General features: G+C 46.4%; 1 protein-coding gene across 4 annotated transcripts in view; it reads right to left on the minus strand.

Moving 5' to 3' along the window:
• The window catches only part of SHROOM3 (shroom family member 3), a 219,931-nt gene that overhangs the window by 121,283 nt on the left and 72,625 nt on the right, over positions 1 to 26,023 (minus strand). The window contains exon 1 of one of the 4 annotated variants that reach the window (XM_081206899.1): positions 6,334 to 6,474. The exons of 2 other annotated variants lie outside the window; for them this stretch is intronic. In XM_081206899.1, coding sequence (XP_081063025.1) covers positions 6,334 to 6,356 — 23 coding nt within the window. In that variant the 5' untranslated portion in view covers positions 6,357 to 6,474. Of the gene's footprint in view, positions 1 to 5,355; positions 5,430 to 6,333; positions 6,475 to 26,023 lie in introns of those variants that run through there. One more of the 4 variants, XM_081206898.1, reaches the window with a different exon arrangement.

Consider the following 26,023-nt stretch of genomic DNA (forward strand, 5'->3'; position numbering starts at 1 on the left):
GCGTGGACTTTGATCCTTGTATAACCATTGGTAATAAGCAAATGGAACGGCATTATGTACACAGCAAGTTACAAGTCATGGCATATAGGGCTGGGCAATATATTGATATACTGTCCAAAACCTGTTTGAAGTCCATATTGTGATATCAGTTTCATAATTTTTGACCTGGCAATGTATCGCAAATCATAGTGTGTGTGTGTGTGCGCGCGCGTGTGCATGTGTGATGCAAAAATCACAATCTGGGGAAACCCATGAAGCCAGCCAATGCCTCTACATAGCTCCATCCCTATTTCAGACATCGTGATATATCAATATATTGTGATGTTTAGCTGGTGATATATCACAATGTTGAAAAACCGCCCAGACCTAATGGTATATCATGGCTAGAATTAACTTCTGTAGTCTCCTCCAGATTGTCAGTATTTTGCACAAGAGAGATTCCAGTATGTGCAGTAAAAACGCTCTGTTACCCTACTGCAAACAATCCACGGGGTGTGTGTGTGTGTGTGTGTGTGTGTGTGCATGTTTTGTAATTTTGAAAATGGACTTCTGCTGTTAGGAAAGTGATGGGGAAAGGCACTGAAAAGTGTCAGATAAGCAGTTATTAAACAGGAAGACAGGCAGCCAACACACAAGCAAATCAGGGTGAATACTCATTGTTCTATAACCTCCTTGCAAACATATCAGAGTAAATGCGCAATAAACAGCGGGAATATTTCCGTAAACTTCCTGCAAGCATATCAAGATGGATGCTAGATAAACAGGTTGCCTGAAGGAGCCCTTGAGCTCATCCACAATCATTGATGCCTTTATTAAGAGCATGACCACTGGTAGTAGCGGGGATCTTATTGTGTTAACAGACCTTAAAGGCAGACATTTTATACCACAAAGAATCAGACTGGACCACACATATATACATTTGCAGTGTAACCTTACTGCCACTCAAGACAAAAGCAATTCTACCTATTGATTTCCCAAAAGAAGACCTCTGAAGTTTTTCGCTCTGGAAAGTCCTTGCTGCAATAGTTAGGTGTGTCTGAAAATTGCTTTGTTCCCGTGATATCCTTTCAAGTAGCTGAAACCTGCCTGTGAGATTCCAACAGGTGCCGGAGATTATTTCGACTGCTTAGCTTCTACTGTGGAAGTTCTCTTCTATTTTACGTTCTCCCCTCTTCCCCTCTTCGTGCATTTGTGTGACGATCCCTGGGGACTGGAACCACCAATGAGACTGTGGGCGATCCGTCGAGTGCAATTGCCAGGGAAGGAGCCGCAATCACAAAGGATTAATCTTTTAAAGAGCTTATAAAGTTTCACGAAGGATATTGCCAAGCGCCTTTCAACGAGCCAATTAAAACATCACTCATCTTTTTGATATGCCCATTCTTCAGACTGTCTCAGCTGACTGCCTTGCTGGGAGCAAAAGCCTTTAAAGTTTATATTTAAACATGGGATACAAAGGAAGCAGGCGGGAAGGGGGTTGTGTGTAAAACTCGCCATGCAGAGTGCTGACCCAGCCTCCGACGCCGATTTCCGACGCCAGCTATTGAGGCTGTGGGGCTCCCCTCCCTTCTGGTTGTTGCCCAGACCTGATGACCGAGTCCTACTAGCTGCCCCACCTTGCATTGGTTGATTTAAAAGGAAAAACAATGGTCTAGGTTGCTGGCAATCCTATGCACTGGATGGGAGGGATTCTGCAGCAAATCCTACTTCAGCTAATAGGAGATGCAAAAGCTTTATAGTGCTTTTAGGATGGCTCCCATTGATTTCAATGGGAATTGCAAAGAGGGCCTCTCCCAGTGGCTGTTACCCTTTGTTCTCATCCCTGAAGGAAAGGAAGTCTTTTTATTTTTATTATTTCATCTTTTAATTTTTTAAGAACTCAATAATAATAATAATAATAATAATAATAATAATAATAATAATAATAATTTATTTATTTATACCCTGCCCATCTGGCCAGGCATCCCCAGGCACTCTGGGCGGCTTCCAACAAAATATTAAAATACAATAGTCTGTCAAACATTAAAAGCTTCCCTAAACAGGGCTGCCTTCAGATGTCTTCTAAAAGTCTGATAGTTGTTGTTCTCTTTGACATCTGGTGGGAGGGCGTTCCACAGGGAGGGTGCCACTACCGAGAAGGCCCTCTGCCTGGTTCCCTGTAACTTGGCTTCTCGCAGTGAGGGAACCGCCAGAAGGCCCTCGGTGCTGGACCTCAGTGTCCGGGCAGAACGATGGGGGTGGAGACGCTCCTTCAGGTATACTGGACTGAGGCCGTTTAGGGCTTTGAAGGTCAGCACCAACACTTTGAATTGTGCTCAGAAATGCAAGTGGAGGCTTGCAGGGTCAGGACAAGAGCCTATCAAGTCCATCTGCCAGGACCCCCAAACAATATGACAGAGGTTCTTATGTCTAAGAAAGAAATACTTATTCATGACCTGCCATGGCACAGGTCAAGCTACAGGAACAGATCACCAAAGGCACGACTGGAGAGTTCGAGAACAGCATCAGGGGTCCAAGACTGGATAAAAGCTGCAAAGATGTCTTGCCAAATGGTCGGCCTCCTGCCAACTTTTAAAGGTGGCCTCCCTCGCAAGACGCTCATCCTAAGAGACTGGTACGCTCAAATAATAATAACAAGAACAAGTGTCGAAAACATCTGGTGGCCTCCATGTTGGGGACGGTTGAGGTAGGCCATTTTCAGTAACAGCTTGCCTACTTTTAGAGAGAGAAAAACTAGTCCTAAGCCAGCTACCAGCTGACTCCAATCATGCTAATGTAAGGAAGTTGGTTTTGCTCTCCTTGAGTGGCTTTCCTTCCTTATTGATCAGACTTTTTTGCTTGGTGGATGGATATTTGGGTAGATTGCTGAGCAGAAACATTTCTGTCCGCTACTTTCTGATTCATCCTATGGTAATAATAATAATAATAATAATAATAATTTATTATTTATACCCCGCCCATCTGGCTGGGCCTCCCCAGCCACTCTGGGCGGCTTCCATAAAAACCAGAAATACAGTAAAATGTCACACGTTAAAAACTTCCCTGAACAGGGCTGCCTTAAGATGTCTCCTGAATGTCAGGTAGTTGTTTATCGCTTTGACATCTGCTGGAAGGGCGTTCCACAGGGCGGGCGCCACTACCGAGAAGGCCCTCTGCCTGGTTCCCTGTAGCTTTGCTTCTCGCAGTGAGGGAACCGCCAGAAGGCCCTCGGTGCTGGACCTCAGCGTCCGGGCAGACTGATGGGGGTGGAGACGCTCCTTCAGGTATACTGGACCGAGGCCGTTTAGGGCTTTAAAGGTCAGCACCAACACTGGTAGGGTTGCCATATTGCAAGAAGTTTTTGGCCAAAGTTGTTGAGCTTTTTGGGCTATTTTTTCAGAAATTCACAAAAAATAAACACTTCCGATATGGGCTGCCACATGCATTCCGTACATTTAAACTGAACACCGTTTTCGACATATAAATCCTGGCAACGTCCGGAAAATTCTGGGTGTATGGCAGCCCTATTAGGCCAAGATGCGAGGAGTGATGAAAAACAACAAAACCGAAGTGGTCTTGCAATAGAAGAGTTTTATGCTTGTAACTAGAGTTTGCCAGATCCGTCTCTATCTGCTGTGTCTCAGATTTGCATTTGACCGTCCATAACATAATCTGTATTACTATTAATCCTAATATGACAATAACAATAATGAACACATTTATAGACCACTTCACAGCACTGAAGCATACAGATGAAAAACAGCAAAACACAGAAACATAGGTTCTAAAAACAACAAAATTCAGCAGACGAAACCATCCATACAAACTCTAAATCCAAGAAAGCAATTAAATGAGGTATACAACTACTGTCAGTATTTCACAGGAGGGATTCAAGCTCATATATGTGCATTAACTTTCTACTCTGTCACTCTAGGGCAACAGAGCCCCTTTTCATAGAATCATAGAGTTGGAAGAGACCACAAGGGCCATCAAGTCCAACCCCCTGCCAAGCAGGAAACACTTTTAAAACAAACGTTTTTGAGGATGGGAAAGTGATAGGAAAAGGCACTGAAAAGTGTGGGATGAACAAATGACTAATAGGAATATGCATTAACACCCCACAAGGAAATCAGAAGGGATGCTCATTGTTGTGAAATCTCCCCGCAAGCAAATCTGAATGGATGCTCAATAAAGGTCTGACACAATCTAACCCCCTCATAAAGTTTAGGCAAGAAAATCAGGCAGGATGTTTAATCCACTCTGGGCTCCTATATGCACAGTCTGTCCTCTAGGCTTCCCTGGGAGGAAGGGATATGAATAAATAAAATAATAGTAATTACGTCACCTGGAAGAGCCCTAAAGGACATTTGGAAATGGCCAGAGATTTCTCTCTATCTGACACACGTGTGTACTTCAGATTTCCCAAGGAATGCAATTTCCAGAGGGGCAGCCATGTTAAGTCTCTTGCAATCAAAACAATTCAGCATCAATCGTCACTTCAAAGCCTAACAAATGTATTGCAGTACAGTGGTGCCCCGCAAGACGAAATTAATTCGTTCCGCGAGTTTTGCCGTCTAGCGAATTTTTCGTCTTGCGAAGCACGGTTTAAACGGCTTAACAAAGTCGCAAGACGTTTTCGTCTTGCGAAGCAAGCCCATAGGGAAATTCGTCTTGCGAGGCAAATCGCGGACGAAAAAACCTTTCGTCTAGCGAGTTTTTTGTCTTGCGAGGCATTCGTCTTGCGAGGTACCACTGTATAAGCTTTTATGGACTCTCTACCGTCATACATTTGTTAGGCTTTAAATGTTACCACTTGTTCCTTTGTTGTATTCTGAAACTCAATGCACTTATTTCCAATATACTGACCAAAACTTTCTGTGTTTTTTTTCTTCCCAGACTTCTCTGGTTAACTCTCCTTCTTACACAAAACCTAAAAAAGACTTGCAACCCACAACTTATTAGCCAAGAATGTGTGTGTTAATTGTCCATTTAAAAATAGCAACAAATCGTACATGTTATTTTATTTGTTTATTTGGGTGGAGAAGCAGGGTAGAAATTCAAATATTTGCACACACACAACTGATGAATAAGTAAATTAATTATATGGCACTCAAGCATGCATTTCTGTCCACAAGGACCCTGTGACTTAGGAACTGTCCAGGGCCACTCGCTTAGGTTCACAGCTAAACAACAATCTGAAAACAGCATCTCGATAAACACTAGCCTCGCGAAACTCGCTGGAATCTCAGTGAACTCAACGGGACAGCAATAGGATTACTCAATAATAAGCATGTTTTGTCCTATGCTTAGGCAAGCGAAGCATTCTTAGCCAGCCACAGGCACTGGATGTCAACACCTGCAAGTTAATTTACAGACCTTGATTTGGGCATCCAGCAAGCCAGGAACTTCAGAACACAGTGCAGATTGGAAGGCATGGCAAGTTGTCCCCACAGAAGCGCAAGTTGCAATCCTATACCCTGTGAGCACCAGTACATGCGGTTTAGTCACAAAGAGACGACTCTCTGGTCAGGAAGCTGCTCCAGAGCCAAGACGAGAACAGATTCCAGGTTGTGCCTTTGGCTGACATGCCCGACTAATGATGCTGCTGGTCTTACTACTACGTGTATACACACACACTGCAGTTCTCAGCATTACTCCAGGCACTATGAGGCCACAGTGAGTAAGAGAGGGGAGGGGAAGAAGACTCATGAAAGCTTGTGATGATTTGTGCTTCAGTGAGAACTTGCTGGGTATTCAAAATCAGAACACGTACATAGCTCTGAATATATATTTTAATATTTTGATTTGATTTTGATTATACAGCGGTACCTCGGGTTAAGTACTTAATTCGTTCCGGAGGTCTGTTCTTAACCTGAAACTGTTCTTAACATCTCGCTCATCTCGCTTTACTGGCCGAGGGAGCCGGCGTACAGCTTCCGGGTCATGTGGCCAGCATGACTAAGCCACTTCTGGCGAACCAGAGCAGCGCACTGAAACACCATTTACCTTCCCGCCGGAGCGGTACCTATTTATCTACTTGCACTTTGACGTGCTTTTGAACTGCTAGGTTGGCAGGAGCAGGGACCGAACAACGGGAGCTCACCCTGTCGCGGGGTATTGAACCGCCAACCTGCTGATCAGCAAGTCCTAGGCTCTGTGGTTTAACCCACAGCGCCAAGCGTGTCCCTTAAGTCTAGGCTTACCCAATGCCTAACCGCCAGTCGAACCTTCTAAGGCTCACCTTCACATGTCACCTGACCATGGAAAATAGGCAAACCTCCTGGCTCCACCCAGGTGGCTTCTGTGGCCTCCATCAGTGCTGCCAAGCCCAAATATGTATGATCTTATGCTTACCATTTTTGACCCAGTCTTTTCATTGTTTGGTTGATAAGAGTTGCTCCTTTCTACCTGCCTCCTCGCAGCCTGATTGATAGTGACAATGGAACAAACATCACAGCTGCCATTGAACAAGGAGTGGTCCCTGCAGGCAAGGCTCCGCTCTCTCTGTGCAGCAAACCAAGTCCAAAAAGAAAACATCTGGAGGCTCCGCAGCTATAATTAGATCCTTGGAAGGTATCGCAGTTGCAAGAAGGAAGGAAGGATTTTAATTACACTGGGCGGCTGATGCAGCTTTGTGGAACTAGTTCTGTAATGGCCAGCTCTGTTGCTGCTTCTCTAGAAACCACAGCTACACCCTAGCTGGGGCATTCCATGCAATGCCGTGTTCAAAACAGGTGATATTCTCCTTTTAATTTCCGGAGCAATTAATTGTAGATCATAATTTCAACTCAGAATCAGGCCAGGCTTAATCTGTATAATGCACCCTTTCCTAACCTGGCTTTCTTCAGATGTTTTAGCTGCGCCCGCGCGGGTTGCGATTCACCGCTTCTGCGCATGCGCATGACGTCATTTTGTGCTTCTGCACATGCGCAAGCAGCGAAACCCGGAAGTAACTGTCAGGGAACTGCCATCAGAGCATCAGGTGGTGGAGGGACTCAGGCAGGATGAAAGAGACTCAACTGCTGAAGCAGGGACCAGCAGGGGGAGGAGTGGGTCTCTGAGGGAATGCGAGCAGGAGGGAGGGCTCAGGGAGGCTTCCAGCGAGAACAGTGGGGAGGTATCGGAGTCTCCCATAGGGAGACCCATACCTCGCAGGAAACTGTCACGCCGTGAGTCCAGGAGACGCGTTTCCGTTAAGGAACTTCTTTGCTGGAAACGCTTCCGCAGACAGCCACTGTCGGACTCTACTAGTGACTAGAGCAGACATGTCTGAGGAGCTCCGTCACACACGGAGGTTTGTGGGGGCGCACAAACTCTGAGGGAGCACGTTTTCACGCACAAGCAGCTAATCAAACCCTCACAGCAGTCCGACAGTCTTTGTACGCTGCCTGTGCAAGAGAAGGCATCATGAGCGAACCAACCGGAACCGGAGGAGCAGGGGCTGGAGCTGGTCCAAGCTTGGAAGATAGATACCGAGCGTTGGAGGTTCAACTGGCCCTGCAGACGGCGAGGCTGGAGGAGAGAAGGGCTCAGGATGCAGACAAGAAGGGGAGAGCCACTCAATTCCCCAGAAAGGTACCAGGATTGGTGCAGAAATTTGGGGGGGACCCCAAGGACTACCATGCTTTTAGGACAGAGATGCAATATGCCCTTAATGTGCAGTTCGATGAGTTCCCTGATGAGGAATTGCGAGTTGCTTTTGTAATTGGGCATCTTGAGAAAGGGGCTAGAGACTGGGTTCGACCCCTAATGGCAACGCACAATGACATACTAAAGGACACAATGAAGTTCTTTCGTGCAATGGATATCATGTTTTCCAGCGATATTGAGGAAGGGGTGGTGCGTAGACAGCTAATGGCTTGTAAGCAGGGGGGTCGATCTGTCCGTGAATATTGGACTGAGTTTACCATGCTGATTCACAGACTGAGTTGGGATTTATCGGCGGCACCCGTTCAAATGCTATTTGAAGAAGGTCTTTCTTCGGGGGTGAAAGACGAGCTGGCACGGAGCCCCAGGGCGGAGTCTATGGATCAGCTGACCAAATCTGCGCTGACCATAGGAGCGCGGCAGGAGGCAAGAGCCTTGGAGAGGCGGGAAGGGAGAGGGGAACGTTGGAAGGAGTTCCGCATTCCAGACATTCCTGAGCCAGCTTTCCCGCCGGCAGAGCCGATGGAAATCGGAACAGCGCGCGCGCGCGCATTTTCAAAAACCAGCGAGGGAGCTAAGAAGGAGGGAAAGGGCCCCCGGAAATGCTATCTCTGCCAACAGCCAGGCCACTTTGCCAGAGTCTGCCCCCAGAGGAAGGAATGGCAAGGGATGGTGGGAGCTGTTGAGGGGGGAGAAGAAGGGGGAGCGGAGCAGGTAAAAGCCAACGCCTGGTTGCCACAATTGGGGCACTGCAGCCAGGCCAAAGAGCAGTGAAAGTGCCCGTGCCAGAAGCTCCTCGACCTGCTCTAGTGATTGAAGTGTCGCTAGAGCTGCAGAATGGGCACCCCCTAAAAATAAAGGCGCTATTGGACTCAGGCAGCTCCTGCAATTTTATGAGCAAGGAGTTTGCTGCTGAACACCAGATACAGACCATCCCTTTAAGCAACCCCCTGCAGGTGACCACGATTGATGGCAGGGAGTTGTTGGGAGGAGGAGTCCGCTTGCAGACTGTCCCAATGATAATGAGGGTGGCAAGGCACACAGAACTGATAGCGTTTAATGTGGCCACCCTGGGAGGCGCTCCCATTATTTTGGGAATGAGCTGGCTAGCTCTACATGATCCGCTGGTTGGCTGGCATCAAAGAGTGGTGTCCTTTGGTTCAGCACATTGCCTAGAACACTGCAAAGGGGAGAAGGGTTCAGTAGGGGCCCAAGCCACCCTAGCAGGGACTGAAGTAATGGGGAAGGTGAAGGTACCACCACAGTATGCAGATCTCAGCGACGTGTTCAGCGAGAAGGAAGCTGACCAACTACCACCTCATAGACCCTTTGATTGTCAGATCAATTTACTCCCTGGAGCACAGCTTCCCGTGGGCAAGTTGTATGCCATGTCAGACAGGGAAATGCAGGAGTTGCGAGGGTTCATTGACAAGAACCTGAAGAGAGGCTTCATCAGAGAGTCCAAAGCAGCAGGGGGGAGCCCAGTGTTCTTTGTGGACAAAAAAAATGCGGACAAGCCGAGACTTGTATGTGATTTTAGGCGGCTGAATGCAGTGACTGAACCGGTGGCGTTCCCTATGCCCAGAATTGATGATATTTTGACCATGGTGAGGAAGGGAAAGATTTTCACAAAGCTGGATCTAAGGGGGGCGTACAACCTGATACGCATAAGGAAAGGGGATGAATGGAAAACCACCATGTTTACCCCTTTGGGGGCGTTTGAATACCTCGTTATGCCATTTGGATTACAAGCAGGCTCCGCGTGTTTTCAATCTTTTATGAACCACGTGCTGGGCCCTTTGCTCTACAAGAATTGCGTTGCCTTTCTAGATGATGTGTTGGTGTATTCTGAGAATGAGGAGCAACATGTGAGAGACGTCAGAGAAGTGTTGAGCAGACTGCAAGCCAACAGGCTGTGGGTCAAACTGGAGAAGTGTCGGTTCCATACCAAGGAGGTGGAATTCCTGGGGTACCGCCTGTCAGACAAGGGATTGGCCATGGATCCCGGCAAGGTACAGGCAGTGCTGGAATGGAAAACACCCAAAACCAAGAAGGATGTGCAGAGGTTCCTAGGGTTTGGAAACTTTTATCGTAAGTTCATCCGCAACTTCGCCCATCTGACGGCGCCCATCACTGACTGTCTCAGCAGTAAGAAGAAGTTTGTATGGACGGCGGAGGCGGAGCGAGCGTTTGAGGAACTGAAAAGGGCCTTCGCCTCTGAAGAACAACTTCTGCATGTGGATTTACGAAAGAAGCTAAGGGTTGAAACAGACGCATCTGACAGAGCCATAGGGGCGGTGCTTCTTCTGCAGCCGGGGAAGGAGGAGTCGGAGTGGCGTCCGTGTGCCTTCTTCTCGCGGAAGCTGAACAAATCCGAGAGGAACTACACGGTGTACGACCGAGAACTGCTTGCTATTCATGAGGCGTTCCGGAGATGGAGGCATCTGCTAGTTGGTGCACAACATAAAGTGCAAGTGTGCACGGACCATAAAAATCTAGAGTACTGGAGAACGGCGCGAGTGCTCAACCAAAGGCAGTTGAGATGGGCCCAAGAGTTCTCCAAATTTAACTTTGAGATTTGTTATGTGCCAGGCCCAGAGAATGTTAGGGCGGACGCTCTCTCACGCAAACCTGAATATTTGGAGGGGGAGGGAGCACCCGAAGAAACCCATATCATTCCAGAGGACCGCTGGGTGTGTGGGGCGACTTTGGTGGGGCAAAGGGAATTGGTAGAGGGTACGGTGCAGGATGCATACGCCCAGGGGAAACTCAGGGATCTCAGAGGGGAGGAAGACAAACCCGGTGGTTTTGAGGAGAGAAATGGGGCATTGTATTATAAGGGAGCGTTATATATACCTGAAGGGGAATTGAGGGAGAAAGTACTCAAGCAGCTGCACGATAGCCCCACAGCAGGGCACTTTGGGCAACACAAAACCATGTGGCTGGTTACCAGGGAATTTTGGTGGCCCAAGGTCAGGGAAGATGTGCGGGAGTATGTGAGAGGGTGTGAACAATGCCAAAGAGCCAAGGGGGAGAGGCAGGCGCCGGCTGGTTTATTAGAACCACTGCCCACACCTGAGAGACCGTGGGAAGCAGTGGCAATAGATTTCATGACTGATCTGCCAAGGTCTAGAGGGAAAACAGCCATCATGGTTGTAGTAGACCTGTTAACTAAAATGGCCCACTTCATAGCCTGCTCACATGCGGTTACAGCAGAAGAAACCGCCAAATTGTTTGTAGAGAATGTGTTTAGGTTGCATGGCGCCCCCTTGAGGGTGGTTTCAGACCGAGGGAAACAATTTACTTCCAGGTTCTGGAGGAAGCTCATGAGCTTACTGCATGTAGAGGTTAATTTCTCGACGGCCCGTCATCCTGAAACCAACGGGCAGGCGGAAAGAGCAAATGGGGTTCTCCAACAATATTTGAGGTGTTATGTTAATGACAGAGAGAATGATTGGGTGGAGAAGCTGGCGTTGGCAGAATTTGCCTACAACAATGCAGAGAACGTGTCCACGGGGATGAGCCCCTTTTTGGCTAATCACGGGTGCCATCCCAGAGCCTTCCCAGGGGGGGAGGGGGAGAACTGGAGCGTTCCAGCTGCAGAACAGTTCGTGGAAGAAATGGAAGCGATCCATCGCCAGCTCCAACTCAACTTAAACAGGGCTAAGGAGGAATATAAGAGGCAAGCAGACAAAAACAGAAGGGAAGGTGAAAGCATCAGGGTGGGGGACCAGGTGTGGCTGTCAACCCAAGGGTTGCCATTCAAAGGAGGTTGTAAGAAATTAAGACCCAAAAGGCTGGGTCCGTTTGAAGTCATACAGCAGGTCAATCCAGTGGCTTTCAGGCTCCGGTTACCGAACCACATGAAGCTGCACCCAGTTTTTCACAGGTCGTTGCTGTCACCGTATAGAGGAGACAGTGAGGGGAGGGTCACTAGGGGACCAGCAATGGAGGAGAAGGAACACAGCTACCATGTAGCGGAGATCCTCGATTCCAGGTGGAAGGGAGATCAAGTAGAGTATTTGGTAATGTGGGAAGGGGAACCGGAGTCGGAAAACACCTGGGTTAGGGCAGAGGATGTCAATGACGAGGTTTTAATAGAGACTTTTCATCAGAGGTTCCCACGTAAACCTCAGCCTGTAGCGAGGTTCCGAAGGGAATACTTTGCCACCACCGACGAGGAAGAGGAGTTGGAGGGGTTCCCAGATTCTGAAGAGGAGGAGGATTCAGCTGGCCAGGACGACGATCGATGGAGAGAATTGTTCGAGACGTCAGAAGATGAGGAAGATTCGTTTCGGGGTTTTAGCCCTTCACCTCCCAGGGGGGAGGAATTGGGAGGGGTGAGGGGGGCCCTGGAGGGGAGGTGGATGTCAGGGAACTGCCATCAGAGCATCAGGTGGTGGAGGGACTCAGGCAGGATGAAAGAGACTCAACTGCTGAAGCAGGGACCAGCAGGGGGAGGAGTGGGTCTCTGAGGGAATGCGAGCAGGAGGGAGGGCTCAGGGAGGCTTCCAGCGAGAACAGTGGGGAGGTATCGGAGTCTCCCATAGGGAGACCCATACCTCGCAGGAAACTGTCACGCCGTGAGTCCAGGAGACGCGTTTCCGTTAAGGAACTTCTTTGCTGGAAACGCTTCCGCAGACAGCCACTGTCGGACTCTACTAGTGACTAGAGCAGACATGTCTGAGGAGCTCCGTCACACACGGAGGTTTGTGGGGGCGCACAAACTCTGAGGGAGCACGTTTTCACGCACAAGCAGCTAATCAAACCCTCACAGTAACCCTTTCCGGTACTTCCGGGTCGCCACAGGACGTAACATGAAAGAACGTAACATGAAGCAGACATAACATGAGGTATGACTGGAATCATAGATTCACAGACTTGGAAGATACTCCATCTGTTCCAACCCTCTGCAATGCGGGAATGTAGACTCTCTATACATTAAGCCACACCATACCTTATATCATTTATTTATATCCTCCAAGGAGCTCAACGCACCTCCCCATTGCCAGATGCATTTTATCCTGAACAACAAACCTGCAGGGTATATTTAGCTGGGAGACACTGACTGATTTGGTGGCAGCCAGTGAGCTTGGTGGGCAGGACAGGATTTTAAAAGGCCTCGGTCCTGTATACCTGAAGGAGCGTTTCCACCCCCATCGTTCAGCCCGGACAGTGAGGTCCATCTTCAAGGGCTTTCTGGCACTTCCCTCACTGCGAGAAGTGAGGTTACAGGGAACCAGGCAGAGGGCCTTCTTGGTAGTGGCACCCGCCCTGTGGAACGCCCTCCCGTCCAGTATCAAGGAGATAAACATCTACAGTGATACCTCGGGTTAAGAACTGAATTCGTTCTGGAGGTCCGTTCTTAACCTGAAACTGTTCTTAACCTGAGGTATCACTTTAGCTAATGGGGCCTCCTGCTGCTGCCACGTCGCCGGAGCACGATTTCTGTTCTCATCCTGAAGCAAAGTTCTTAAGCCGAGGTACTATTTCTGGGTTAGCGGAGTCTATAACCTGAAACGTCTGTAACCTGGAGCGTCTATAACCCGAAGTACTACTGTCTCTGACTTTTAGAAGACATCTGAAGGCAGCCCTGTTTAGGGAAGTTTTCAATGTTTGATGTTTTGTTGTGTTTTTAATATTCTGTTGGGAGCCGCCCAGAGTGGCAGGGGAAACCCAGCCAGATGGGTGGGGAATAAAAAAGGTATTATTATTATTATTATTATTATTATTATTATTATTATTATTATTACATCTGATTTGGCCACAGGTTCCAACTGGAATTTGGACCTTGGGAGCGGATCTTAACCTAGGCTGTGCCCTAAGAGGTTTCCCTATATCAGACATATTTTGAATTCCTCTTTAGCCTTGCCATGTGCGCGAGGAAAGAGCTTAGAAGTGCATTATACCTTCAATGCTGATTGGAATGTGTGAACGTGATCAAAGGCCTCCCCCAGCTGCCGAAGCGCAGGGCATTAATTTGCGGGAAATATCTTGACACAGAACTCTTTTTCACCCCCCTCCCCTTCCACTTATTAAAGCAATAACGTTTCGCCACATGGCAAAAGCATTCCCGAGGGATTAGCGAGCTGGTTGGGTTTAATGTATCTCTTGCCATCACTCAGGAGCTGGTTTAATCCACCAGCAAACACTTTCCTCCCTTGATCTTGAGGATTTGCGAGCGTCACACCCCAAATACCACCTGGCTTCAAAAGGTACAAAGTCAAACCTGCAGAGCCAAATTGGTTTTGGAAACATGAATGTTTTTAAAACGTAGAAGAAGACGAGGGGCTACCCACGGGGAAAGGGCCACGGCAGTGGCGTAACCCTAAGCACTTATAGGGGGCAATTTGCCCACTGCACGTCTTGCAGGATTTCTACAGATGTGGGAATCAGGTCTATAGGATGAGACAACAGAAGTAGGGGGAAGTTGAGGGGAACATAACCAGGAAGGCATGTTAGCACCCATAATCTGTGATAGGGAATCTGTACCCCACAAGTATCTTGGAAAAACAGGACATCCTGTTATTTATCGCAAGAGAACAGGAGCCATTTTGGTTGCCGGGATCACTTGCAATTTCACATGATTTTCATGGTTCCCCCCTGAAAAAGTGATTTTGGGGGGCCCAATGATATTCTGTGGTGCCCCCAAATGCATGTTTTTTGGCACCATACTGGAAAAAGTGTGTGTTTTTGGTGTGGGGGGGAAGCCGCATCACGAAATCACAAAAGATCATGGCAACTAAAATGGCCGCCATGCTCTCGCCATAAAGAACAGGAAAATGGCTTCCCAGATTTGGGCTTCAAAGTGCGAGAGGGTTTGGGAGTCTCTGCCAGTGCCGGATTTATGTATAAGCTAAACAAGCTGTAGCTTAGGGCCTCACTCTCTTGGGGGCACCCCAAAAAAATTGAAGGAAAAAACAACTGGATGTACATTTCTGAAATATAAGATAAAAAACCAATAAAATAAAACCTACATACAGCAACAGTGTTTTGTGTTGTGTAGGCTCCTATGAGTAACGAGCCCTGCCTGCTAGCCTGCTCCCTAAAATATCACGGGTTTGCTCATTTCTATATATAGGGTGCCTAAATTCTGCATGGACTGGTTGCATGGCAAAATGTGCAAATGGCTTTAGATACCTATTAGGTCCATAAATTACCATATAGCATATATTCAACACAAAAAACAGCGACAATTTGGTGTTGACGAAGGACAGGTGGACATATAAAGGGCCCCATAACCTTCAGTAGCTTAGGGCCTCATCAAACCTAAATTCGGCCCTGGTCTCTGCCCATCGGTGTTGAAGATGGGCTCACCCACACTTATCGTTTGCCCCAAGCTCCATGTCCAAGTGCTTTTTCCCCCTTGGCCTGCCACTTTCCCTAGGAAAACCCCGCCCTTTAACACTGAATTGGAACAAATAGCAATTCGGGTTTTCTGTGGGTTGACGTTTGCTCCGATTCAACAGTAAAGAGTGGGTTTTTGCAAGGAAAGCACCAGGGGGGGAAAGGCGCTTGAACAGAGAGCTTTAAAGAGCAGACCTCTGTCTAGAAACAAAGCACAAAAGGATGAGCCCAATATTGAGCAAGATAGACCAGTGGTCTGACTCAGTGTAAGGTAGATTTCTACATTTCTAAGAATTCATATGGGAATGAACCCATTCAGAGACCTTTTTCAACATCAAAAAAACGAAGATCATGGCCACTGGGCCCATCACCTCCTGGCAAATAGAAGGGGAGGAAAGGGAGGCAGTGAGAGCTTTTACTTTCTTGGGCACCATGATCACTGCAGATGGTGACAGCAGCCACGAAATTAAAAGATGCCTGCTCATTGGGAGAAAAGCAATGACAAACCTAGACAGCATCTTAAAAAGTAGAGACATCACCTTGCCAACAAAGGTCCGTATAGTAAAAGCTATGGTTTTCCCAGCAGTGATGTATGGAAGTGAGAGCTGGACCATAAAGAAGGCTGATTGCCGAAGAATTTATGCTTTTGGTGCTGGAGGAGACTCTTGAGAGTCCCATGGGCTGCAAGAAGATCAAACCCATCCATTCTTAAGGAAATCAGCCCTGAATGCTTACTGTAAGGACAGATCCTGAAGCTGAGGCTCCAGTACTTTGGCCACCTCATGAGAAGAGAAGACTCCCTGGAAAAGACCCTGATGTTGGGAAAGATGGAGGGCACAAGGAGAAGGGGACGACAGAGGACGAGATGGCTGGACAGTGTTCTTGAAGCTACCAGCATGAGTTTGACCAAACTGCGGGAGGCAGTGGAAGACAGGAGTGCCTGGTGTGCTCTGGTCCATGGGGTCATGAAGAGTCGGGACAAGACTAAACGACTGAACAACAACAACAACAAAGGGAGAAGCTCCACAACCAACAGCTGAAGAAATTTATTTTCCTGCCTACTGAAAAATCAGAATCACCTAACCATTTTGACTGCACTATTTCATTTAAAAAAAAACAACAAAACTTTTCTGGCCTTTATGGCTGTGAAGAGAGGCTTTACATTTCCCAGGGTTGTCAGGTGATGAAGGAGACTTCATAGCTCCTTTCTTTTCTCATTGGTTACCTAAAGCAGAATAAATTATGCAAAACTAGGGAAATGCATTACTTGCCTAATTTATACTTGGCACAATTTTAACTTTTCCCAGTGCAGAACGATGTGTGTGTATCAATGTATTAATGTTTGATGTTTTATTATTTTTCGATATATGTTGTAAGCTCCCCAGAGTAACTAGGGCAACCCAGTCAGATGGGCAGGGTATAAATATTATTATTATTATTATTATTATTATTATTATTATTATTATTATTATTAAACAGGATATCCCTATTTTCATTGGAGAAATGACAGAGGGTATGATATAACAGGTATCTGCAAATCATCATGACTTTTGTCTCTGACTAGAGATCCACTTCCAAGACTCTAGGAAAATCAATATTCCACTAAATAAGAGCTGAAGAATGAACTAAAAGTTTGGCAGCAGACCCAGCTCTGGGAAGTTGGATGTTTTCCAAACAACTGCAGTACAATAGAGGAAGGTTGCAATTTGCAGTGGAAAAACTGTAGGTGGGAAGGATGCTTAACCCCTTTCCTGGCTCCTGTTTCCGCTGGCCACCTCTCCCACTGCCGTTGCCACATTCTTGCTAGCTATAGTTCTGTTTGGGCATCCTCAGGAGCAACTGCTCTGGAGAGGAGGTCGTAAGGGAAGAACAGAAGGCAGGGGAAAGGGTTAAGTCCCATCCTCCCATCTGCTACTTTTCCAGTAAAGGTAAAGGGACCCCTGACCATTAGGTCCAGTCGTGGCTGACTCTGTGGTTGCGGCACTCATCTCGCTTTATTGGCCGAGGGAGCCAGCGTACAGCTTCCAGGACATGTGGTCAGCATGACTAAGCCGCTTCTGGCGAACCAGAGCAGCGCACAGAAACGCTGTTTACCTTCCCACCGGAGCGGTACCTATTTATCTACTTGCAGTTTGACGTGCTTTCAAACTGCTAGGTTGGCAGGAGCAGGGACTGAGCAATGGGTGCTCACCCCGTAGCGGGGATTCAAACCGCCAACCTTCTGATCGGCAAGTCCTAGGCTCTGTGGTTTAACCCACAGATCTGGATCAACTACCCAACATCTAGTTCAGGGGTCAGCAACCTTTTTCAGCCATGGGCTGGTCCACCGTCCCTCAGACCAAGTTACAGTGCAAGTAGATAAATAGGTACCGCTCTGGCGGGAAGGTAAACGGTGTTTCTGTGTGCTGATCTGGTTTTGCTGGCCACATGACCCGGAAAAACTGTCTGCGGACAAACATCAGCTCCCTCGGCCAATAAAGCGAGATGAGCACTGCAACCCCAGAGTTATTTGCGGCTGGACTTAACTGTCAGGGGTCCTTTACCTTTTTTAAAGGAGCGTCTCCACCCCCATCGTTCAGCCCAGACACTGAGGTCCAGCGCCGAGGGCCTTCTGGAGGTTCCCTCATTGCAAGAAGTGAGGTTACAGGGAACCACACAGAGGGCTTTCTCGGTGGTGGCGCCCGCCCTGTGGAACGCCCTCCCATCAGATGTCAAGGAAATAAGCAGCTATCTTATTTTTAAAACACATCTGAAGGCAGTCCTGTTTAGGGAAGTTTTCAATATTCAATGCTGTATTGTTTTTAACACTCGATTGGGAGCTGCCCAGAGTGGCTGGGGAAACTCAGCCAGATGGGTGGGTACAAGTAATAAATTATTATTATTATTATTATTATTATTATTATTATTATTATTGAATAATTGTGGTGCCTCCTTCCTTTTTGGCTGGTTTTTCTGCCTATGCGGAGCCTGCATTTTTAAAATTTATTATAATTTTAAATAGTTTTATTTAAGCATAACAAGGCAGCTCCCAACACAGGAACACCAGTCCATACACACCGGTAAATCGTAATATCCCCCAGTACACATCAGATCTCTCCGGCTTCTCCTTTTGACGCTGGTTTTCAGGGAGCGCAGCAGCCGCAGACGATTCGCATGCTCCCCTCCTGTCCCTTGGTAACCTCCGTAACAAAACCAGCCTGAATGGCTTCAGAAGTTATTCAGGCCAGAGCAAATGTTGTTCGTGTTCTATCTCCCGGGTAACTCAGAAACCTTCCAAGAATGAAGTCGCAGACGCGAAGCACGGAGAAGGGAAAGAGCTGGCGAGCGGTAACCTACTGTCTCCCTCGCAGACAACAAGGCCCCAGTGTCAAAGCCACAGGACCAAGGGCACACACGTACAAATGTGTGCGCACGCAGGCGTACACACACACAAACGCACACAGATACGAGATGCCCTGAAAGAAAGGCACTCAAAAAACCATCTAAATGCCTCTTGCAAGCAGGTGGCTGAGTTTTGAAGAAAGAAGGACACAAAGACACAAACACACAGAGAGAGAACAAGCAATCTGGCCTAGCTAGACATGGGATATCTTCCTGCTTTTGTGCAACCGGCGGGAATTTAAGGATTGCTTCATTTATTTATTTCGCAAATGTATGAACGACTTCACTGCCCGAGGCCATCCAAGCGGTGTGGAGTAAGTTTAAAATAAAGTACGAAAATTCTAAAAGGCGTTCTTACGCATTTGAACAACATTTTTTAAAAATAAAATCCTAAAGAATCACAGCGATCGTTTCATTAATAACTGCATCACTCCTCAGGGAAAGCCTTCTTAAAGAAAAGGATCTTCAGTAGGCGGCAAAATATCGTGACTTTGGACGCCAGTCCAAATTAGGTTAGCAACGGATTCCAGAGGGCTGGAACCACAACACTAAAAGCCCACCCAGTTTCTAGGACAAACTAAGTGCACCTCTAGGGCATGTGGTCCTCTCAGCAGTGCCCCAGCTGAGGAGCGAAGTAGCCAGGTAGATATATGGGGTGATGCTGTCCCTTGGGTCACCTGGTCCTATGCTGCTAGGGCCACAATCCCACGCATGCTTACTTGGATGTAAGTCCCAGTAAGCTCTGTGGGCCTTGTTTCCTAGTAAACATGCTCAGAATCAGACTCTCTCCTTCTTAGGTTTTTGAAGTGATTTTGCACACCTTAAAGGTAAAGGTAAAGGGACCCCTGACAGTTAAGTCCAGTCGCAGACGACTCTGGGTTTGCGGCGCTCATCTCGCTTTACTGGCCGAGGGAGCTGGCGTTTGTCCGCAGACAGTTTTTCTGGGTCAAGTGGCCAGCATGATTAAGCCGCTTCTGGCGAAACCAGAGCAGTACACTGTTTACCTTCCCACCGGAGGGGTACCTATTTATCTACTTGCACTTTGATGAACTGCTAGGTTGGCAGGAGCTGGGACCAAGCAACGGGAGCTCACCCCGTTGCGGGGATTCGAACCGCCGACCTTCTGATCGGCAAGTCCATGAGGTTCAGTGGTTTAGACCACAGCTCCACCCGTGTCCCTCTTGCACACCTTACATGTGTATAAAAGCTAGCTTGGGAGTAGAACATACCTTTTCCCAGCTACAATTGTGTCTCCTTTCTCAGAACAGAAGCAAGCAATCTCTTCTTTAAAGGTCAAAACCTGCTGCATGCTGTCAGGCCAGGTAATGAGGTGTGTGTCCTGAACAAAGGGATTAGGAACTCAGGTTATAAAGACAGAGAGAAGGGAAATTGCACCGGTCTGCCTGGAAAAGAAACATTGGACTGTAGGCAGAAAACCTGGAACCCTTCATATGCAAACAGAGTCATGTCTTTGTCAAAATTCCTCAATATACTTTTTAAAAAGATTGAAGTAAATATACGCCTTATGATTCAGCTTCTGCATTAAAAAAAGAAAGTTTTAAAGAGCTACCTTTCCATTTTGTTTCATGCCTGTTCTTTTGAAGAGTCCTTTATATTGCTTTATACTCAAGCATGGAAGCATAGAATAACACAGTTGGAAGGGACCACAAGGGTCATCTAGTCCAACCCCCTGCAATCTTTTTTTATTATTATTATTTCCAAAAAATTACAAACATCAAATTCAACATCCATATTCATTTTCTAACATAATCCTATTACATAATTAACTGAATTAAAATATACTTAATTCCTCTAAACTTCTCTTTGCTGTATACGAATACAATACAGTTAGAAATTTTATATTAAAGCTTTTATATTATAAATAATATTACAAATTCCCCTATACCCCCCGTTTCCCTTCACCCATCTGTGATCTCTCTCTCTCTCTCTCTTTTACTTCTTCTGTCTTGTTGTGTTGTTATAATTTAACCATTGTTCAGCTGTTTCTTTTATTATTTCCTTGCTTAACCCCTGCACGTTTTACACGTTATCTACTAATATTCCAGTTCCGGAACCATATTTTTTTCATATATTCCTTCACTCCCTCCCACTCTTTAATTATTCTCTGATTTGAATGGCCTCTGATAGTTGCCTTAAATAAGTTGGTGGAATTACTCTAAAAGTTGCCATCATTTTTGCCGTTTCCACAAACTCACAGAGTTTACTTTGCCATTCTAATAATGGCAAATGCAGGGCTCTGTTGCCCAGTGTGGCCCTCAAACCCACATCGCTGAGATTAAGAGTCTAGTGCTCTACCGACTGTGCTCTGCTCACCTTCTATAGTTTAAGCATTATCAAGCAAGTGTCAAACTGGATGAGATACTGGGAAGCCTGTAAACATATATAGTGTAACTTCTTTTCCCCCTCCCAGTTTGAACCAGCAGTATCTCCCCTCCCCCCGGCTAAATCAGTGCTTCTGGGGAAGGAGTTTTTAACCTCCCCACCCCCCAATTTCCCCCCATTAAATTCCCCACCACCACTATTTGCCCCATGGGGAAAAAACATACAGACACACAAAACAGAGGGCATTTAATATCTCTCATCCAGGGAGGCGGAATACAGGAGGGAATGGGGACACACAGGTACAATGGAGTCTAATACAGTTAGGGCTTTTGGGGAAACGGCAGGTGGAAATCCATCCCAAAAGTTAATCACCGAGAGCAGGAAAATAAAAATGTAGACAGGCTGCTTACAAGGTCTGGGAGGGGGCTGGAGCAGAATAATTTTCATTAAAAAGATAAGATCACCCAGGATGCTTAGGTAGCTTATAGAAGTTAATACCCCTCAGTCCCTCAGACCATTTATTGTTTTCTTTAACAATCAGACACACACAGAGAGAGAATCTTGCATACCTTTCTGTTTCATTACAAGTTTAAAATGTAAAAAAAAAGGGGGGGGGAATCACGTTAATGACTGGTAGAAGGAAAATGAGAGCTGCCCTTGTTTCTTTAAGGAAACCTACCGGATAAGTTTTCCAGAAGGTGACTGACACTTGTCCAGTAAAGGAAATCTGAAATGTTTATCAGTATTATCTCAGAGTCTTTTTACACTCATTACAAGCTATAGATTCTGGGAGCTATATGGGAAGAACAGCCTAGTGCTTTCATTCAGACAGCAATAATTGAGGGGGCATTGGAAACGGCCTCATACCAAGGCTGGATCTAGACGCATCAAAAAGCGTTCCAGTTAAACACACTGCAAACTTTGTATGAGAAACCGGGTAAGGAAAAACTGAACTCCACAGCGCCATCTGGTCTCACAGTGTTAGAATGCATCAACAATGCATATCAAGCGATTTTTCTTTATGTAGCTCAGTCCCAAGTTAGACTATTGCTCTATCTAGTTCAGAACTGTCTACACCAGTGGTTCTCAAACTTTTTTCTCTGGACCACACTTCCAGAATAAGAATCTTGATCTGATTTTCCAAAGGGGATGAACCCCCCCCCCCTTTTCCAGCCTCTAGTCTTGGCTGGATAGCCAGCCCCAGCCCTATATGTGTAACGCAGTTGCACTAAGAGGTCACGACGGTAGCTAGAAACCTCTTATGACAAAAAGTTGATTGTGTACACACGTAAAGAGCCAGTCCCTGCCCCAAAGAACAAACACGAGTCCGAACTGACAAAAGATGGGGAAAGTTAGTATACAGACTCTCAGAGAATGAAAAGCTTTGCCAAAGGTCATGAAAAGCATCTGAAATATGTATCTTAATAGTTGCTCTTTTTTCCGTTACGTTTTATTACATTTCTGAAAATTTCACATACACATTCCTATACATAATAGATTTTTCTTTTGTTTTGTCAACTTCCCATCCCATTTTTCCAAGGTGGTTTTTTTTCCTCCTCTGGCCTTATCTTCTCTCTCTTATATCATGACAATAATACAATCATCTCTAATTCCTTCTGATGTTCATAGTTCGAATCCTGCTCAGAAATTCACTGTACTGTAAAATTTATTTAAACAGTCCTAATAGTTGCTCCTTATTTGCTTCGTCAACAACGACCAAACCACCATGAGTCAGGTCACTCAGTCTTGTTTTGCTACCCTTTACAGGCTTCTCCTAGGACAAAAGGGAGGTGGAGAATTGGACACCTTTCACCCCAGGGCTTGTATTCAGTCACAAAGGTTAAAATACCTAAGAATAGCTCAGCAAAAAAACAACAACCAATGCCACCCCAACATTAGAGATGCAGGCAGAACACACAGGGGAAGGTGGACCAAATCTAAGCTTAAGGAGTTGTTGTTGTTGTTTAGTTGTTTAGTCGTGTCCGACTCTTCGTGACCCCATGGACCAGAGCACGCCAGGCACTCCTGTCTTCCACTGCCTCCTGCAGTTTGGTCAGACTCATATTCGTAGCTTCGAGAACACTGTCCAACCGTCTCATCCTCTGCCGTCCCCTTCTCCTTGTGCCCTCCCTCTTTCCCAACATCAGGGTCTTTTCCAGGGAGTCTTCTCTTCTCATGAGGTGGCCAAAGTACTGGAGCCTCAGCTTCAGGATCTGTCCTTCAGGGCTGATTTCCTTCAGAATGGAGAGGTTGGATCTTCTTGCAGTCCATGGGACTCTCAAGAGTCTCCTCCAGCACCATCATTCAAAAGCATGGATTCTTTGGCAATCAGCCTTCTTTATCGTCCAGCTCTCACTTCCATACATCACTACTGGGAAAACCATAGCTTTGACTATACAGACCTTTGTTGGCAAAGTGATGTCTCTGCTTTTTAGGATGCTGTCTGGATTTGTCATTGCTTTTCTCCCAAAGCTTAAGGAGTAAGGCTGGGAAAGAGATGTTTCTGTTACAAGAACATGTATCAGCAGGTGAGTTATGTAAGTATAGTGGTACCTCGGGTTAAGTACTTAATTCGTTCCGGAGGTCCGTTCTTAACCTGAAACTGTTCTTAACCTGAAGCACCACTTTAGCTAATGCGTTCTCCTGCTGCCTCCGCACCGCCAGAGCACGATTTCTGTTCTCATCCTGAAGCAAAGTTCTTAACCTGAAGCACTATTTCTGGGTTAGCGGAGTCTGTAACCTGAAGCGTATGTAACTGTATCAAAGAGCCACGTAGGTTTGCTTCCCTTTTCCATAGTCTTCTCTCGTCAACAGAACCAGAAGAGATTCTCTTTCTGCGCCAACAAGAATAAATGTACAGGTTGTTTCAAGTCTCAGTGACATCTACGCTGGCTTGGACATGTCCCCAGAATGGAAGATGGCAAGATCCCCAAGGACGTTCTCTACGGGGAACTGGCTTCTGGCACCAGGCCCGTTGGCAGACCAACTCTATGCTACAAAGATGTCTGCAAACATGACATGAAGGCTGCCAACATCAACCCTGCCCTGTAGGAATCCCTTACAGATGACTGCAGTGCATGGAGACAGGCATGTTGTGTGTCCACAGCAGTGACCAGAGGAAGAATGACCGCTGGGAGGAGCGCAGAGAGAAGAAACGCCATGGTGCATCTGCAGACGCACAAACTGATGCGTTCGTCTGCCCCAGCTGCAACAAAACTTGTCTCTCCTGTATTGGTTTCTCCAGCCACAGAAGCACTGTAATTCTCCAACGGTTTGACTTTACCTCCAAAGGTGCACTCCTCCATTGTCTCCCAAGACAGACAGATGCCAACCAGCCAGCCAATCCTGGTTAGCATGTTCTGCATGGTAACGTTTCATTTTCCAGTATGTCCTGCTGCAATATCATTTGCTGTGCAAATACCACTATAGTGACACCTAGCTGCAATTTACAAGAACTGCAAACATTAGAACCATTTTATGAGCAGCGATTCTCCACCTCTAGCTGGACTGCAGATTGTTGTAAAGGTGCCTCCATCACTCATTCTCCCTGCAGCTTCTGACCACACCGAAGTCTCAGAACCAGTCTTGAAGCCTCAATAAAAATGGCGTGATAAGAACCCCATCTTGAATTAAATTGAAAAGTGAATAGGAAGTCTCAAGGATTGAACAAAGAGACCTGGAGGGATGAGGCCTGATGTTCCCCACCTCTTCAAAACTACTCAAATGCTTTATGAGATTTCACCTCCTACTTTTAAAGGTTGTTTTTGCCTTCATAAGGGCTAGAATATTTTTAGTTTTCTTTAGTGAATGTATCTTATCAGGATGCTAAATTCTATGCTCAGTACCAAATTCTGCACTTATATGATATTGTCATGCCACTGAGAGATACAATTCTATGAAATCCATTAAATAAATCTAGTTTACACTGTGGAACACCTTAACTTAATTAGTCAGCTATGCCTCTTTCACTGTGAGTAGGTAATAATTATATAAAAGAGTAACTGCATGGTCGTTCTTTAAACAACTTCTAGTCAAGCACACTGTTCCAACCCACTTACAAATAACATTCTGCGCTCTTGGAAAAATGAAGAGCATTAATTTGGGCAGATAAAAGCAAGCAAACTCCCTTTTTTGCTCTTCTCTGATTCTTTGCCCAACCAGAGACACAAATCTGCCCAGCAGCTTCATACAGAACAAACAAGGCTTCCCCCCACTCCTTAGATTGCTTCATAAAAACACGCTCACATATCTGGACTGAAAAACTAGTCCGTGACCCAGCAGATTGTGATTTATTTGCAACTTCAAACACCATTTGTAAACACAGCACTGGAAAAGAAAATGGGAGCACAAAGCAAACCTCTAATAGCAGCTCTCCTTAAATGACTGTATTATGTTACATGAGTGGCAGCCTAGAGGAATCAAGATTTCAAAGCCGTCCTATCAGATTTTTCCACCTGGAGTGGAACTCGTTAGTTTCAACCTCCTTCCCCCAACCTTCAGTTCAGGGCAGAGTCAAGGACACTTTTGGAGCTCAAGGGCCACGTTATCTCTTGGGCAACCTTTTGGGGGCCATCTGCCATCTGCCACAGATGCTTAAGCTGTGATTCCTGTATTGCAGGAAGTTGGAGCAGATGTCCCTTGGGGTTTTTTTCCTAGTCTATGATTCTATGCTGACAAACCTAGACAGCATCTTAAAAAGCAGAGACATCACCTTCCCAACAAAGGTCCATATAGTTAAAGCTCTGGTTTTCCCAGTAGTGATGTATGGAAGTGAGAGCTGGACCATAAAGAAGGCTGATCGCCGAAGAATTGATGCTTTTGAATTATGGTGCTGGAGGAGACTCTTGAGAGCCCCATGGACTGCAAGAAGATCCAACTGATCCATTCTGAAATAAATCAGCCCTGAGTGCTCACTGGAAGGACAGATCCTGAAGCTGAGGCTCCAATACTTTGGCCACCTCATGAGAAGAGAAGACGCCCTGGAAAAGAACCTGCTGTTGGGAAAGATGGAGGCACAAGGAGAAGGGGATGACAGACGACGAGATGGATGGACAGTGTTCTCGAAGCTACCAGCATGAGTTTGACCAAACTGTGGGAGGCAGTGGAAGACAGGAGTGATTGGCATGCTGTGGTCCATGGGGTCATGAAGAGTCGGACACGACTAAACAACTAAACAACAACTTCAGCTGCAAAATGCAAAAAAAAAAAAAAGTCAAGAAATTATGACTTAGAAAGCTGTCTCTTCTACCCTGCCACCCCACCCCCATCAGCCTTAGCAAAGAAGAAAGAAGTAGCCAGGAATGCAGACCATCAGATAAGATGGCCT

Source organism: Podarcis bocagei (assembly GCF_964188305.1).
Source record: "Podarcis bocagei genome assembly, chromosome: 9".
Lineage (NCBI taxonomy): Eukaryota > Metazoa > Chordata > Lepidosauria > Squamata > Lacertidae > Podarcis > Podarcis bocagei.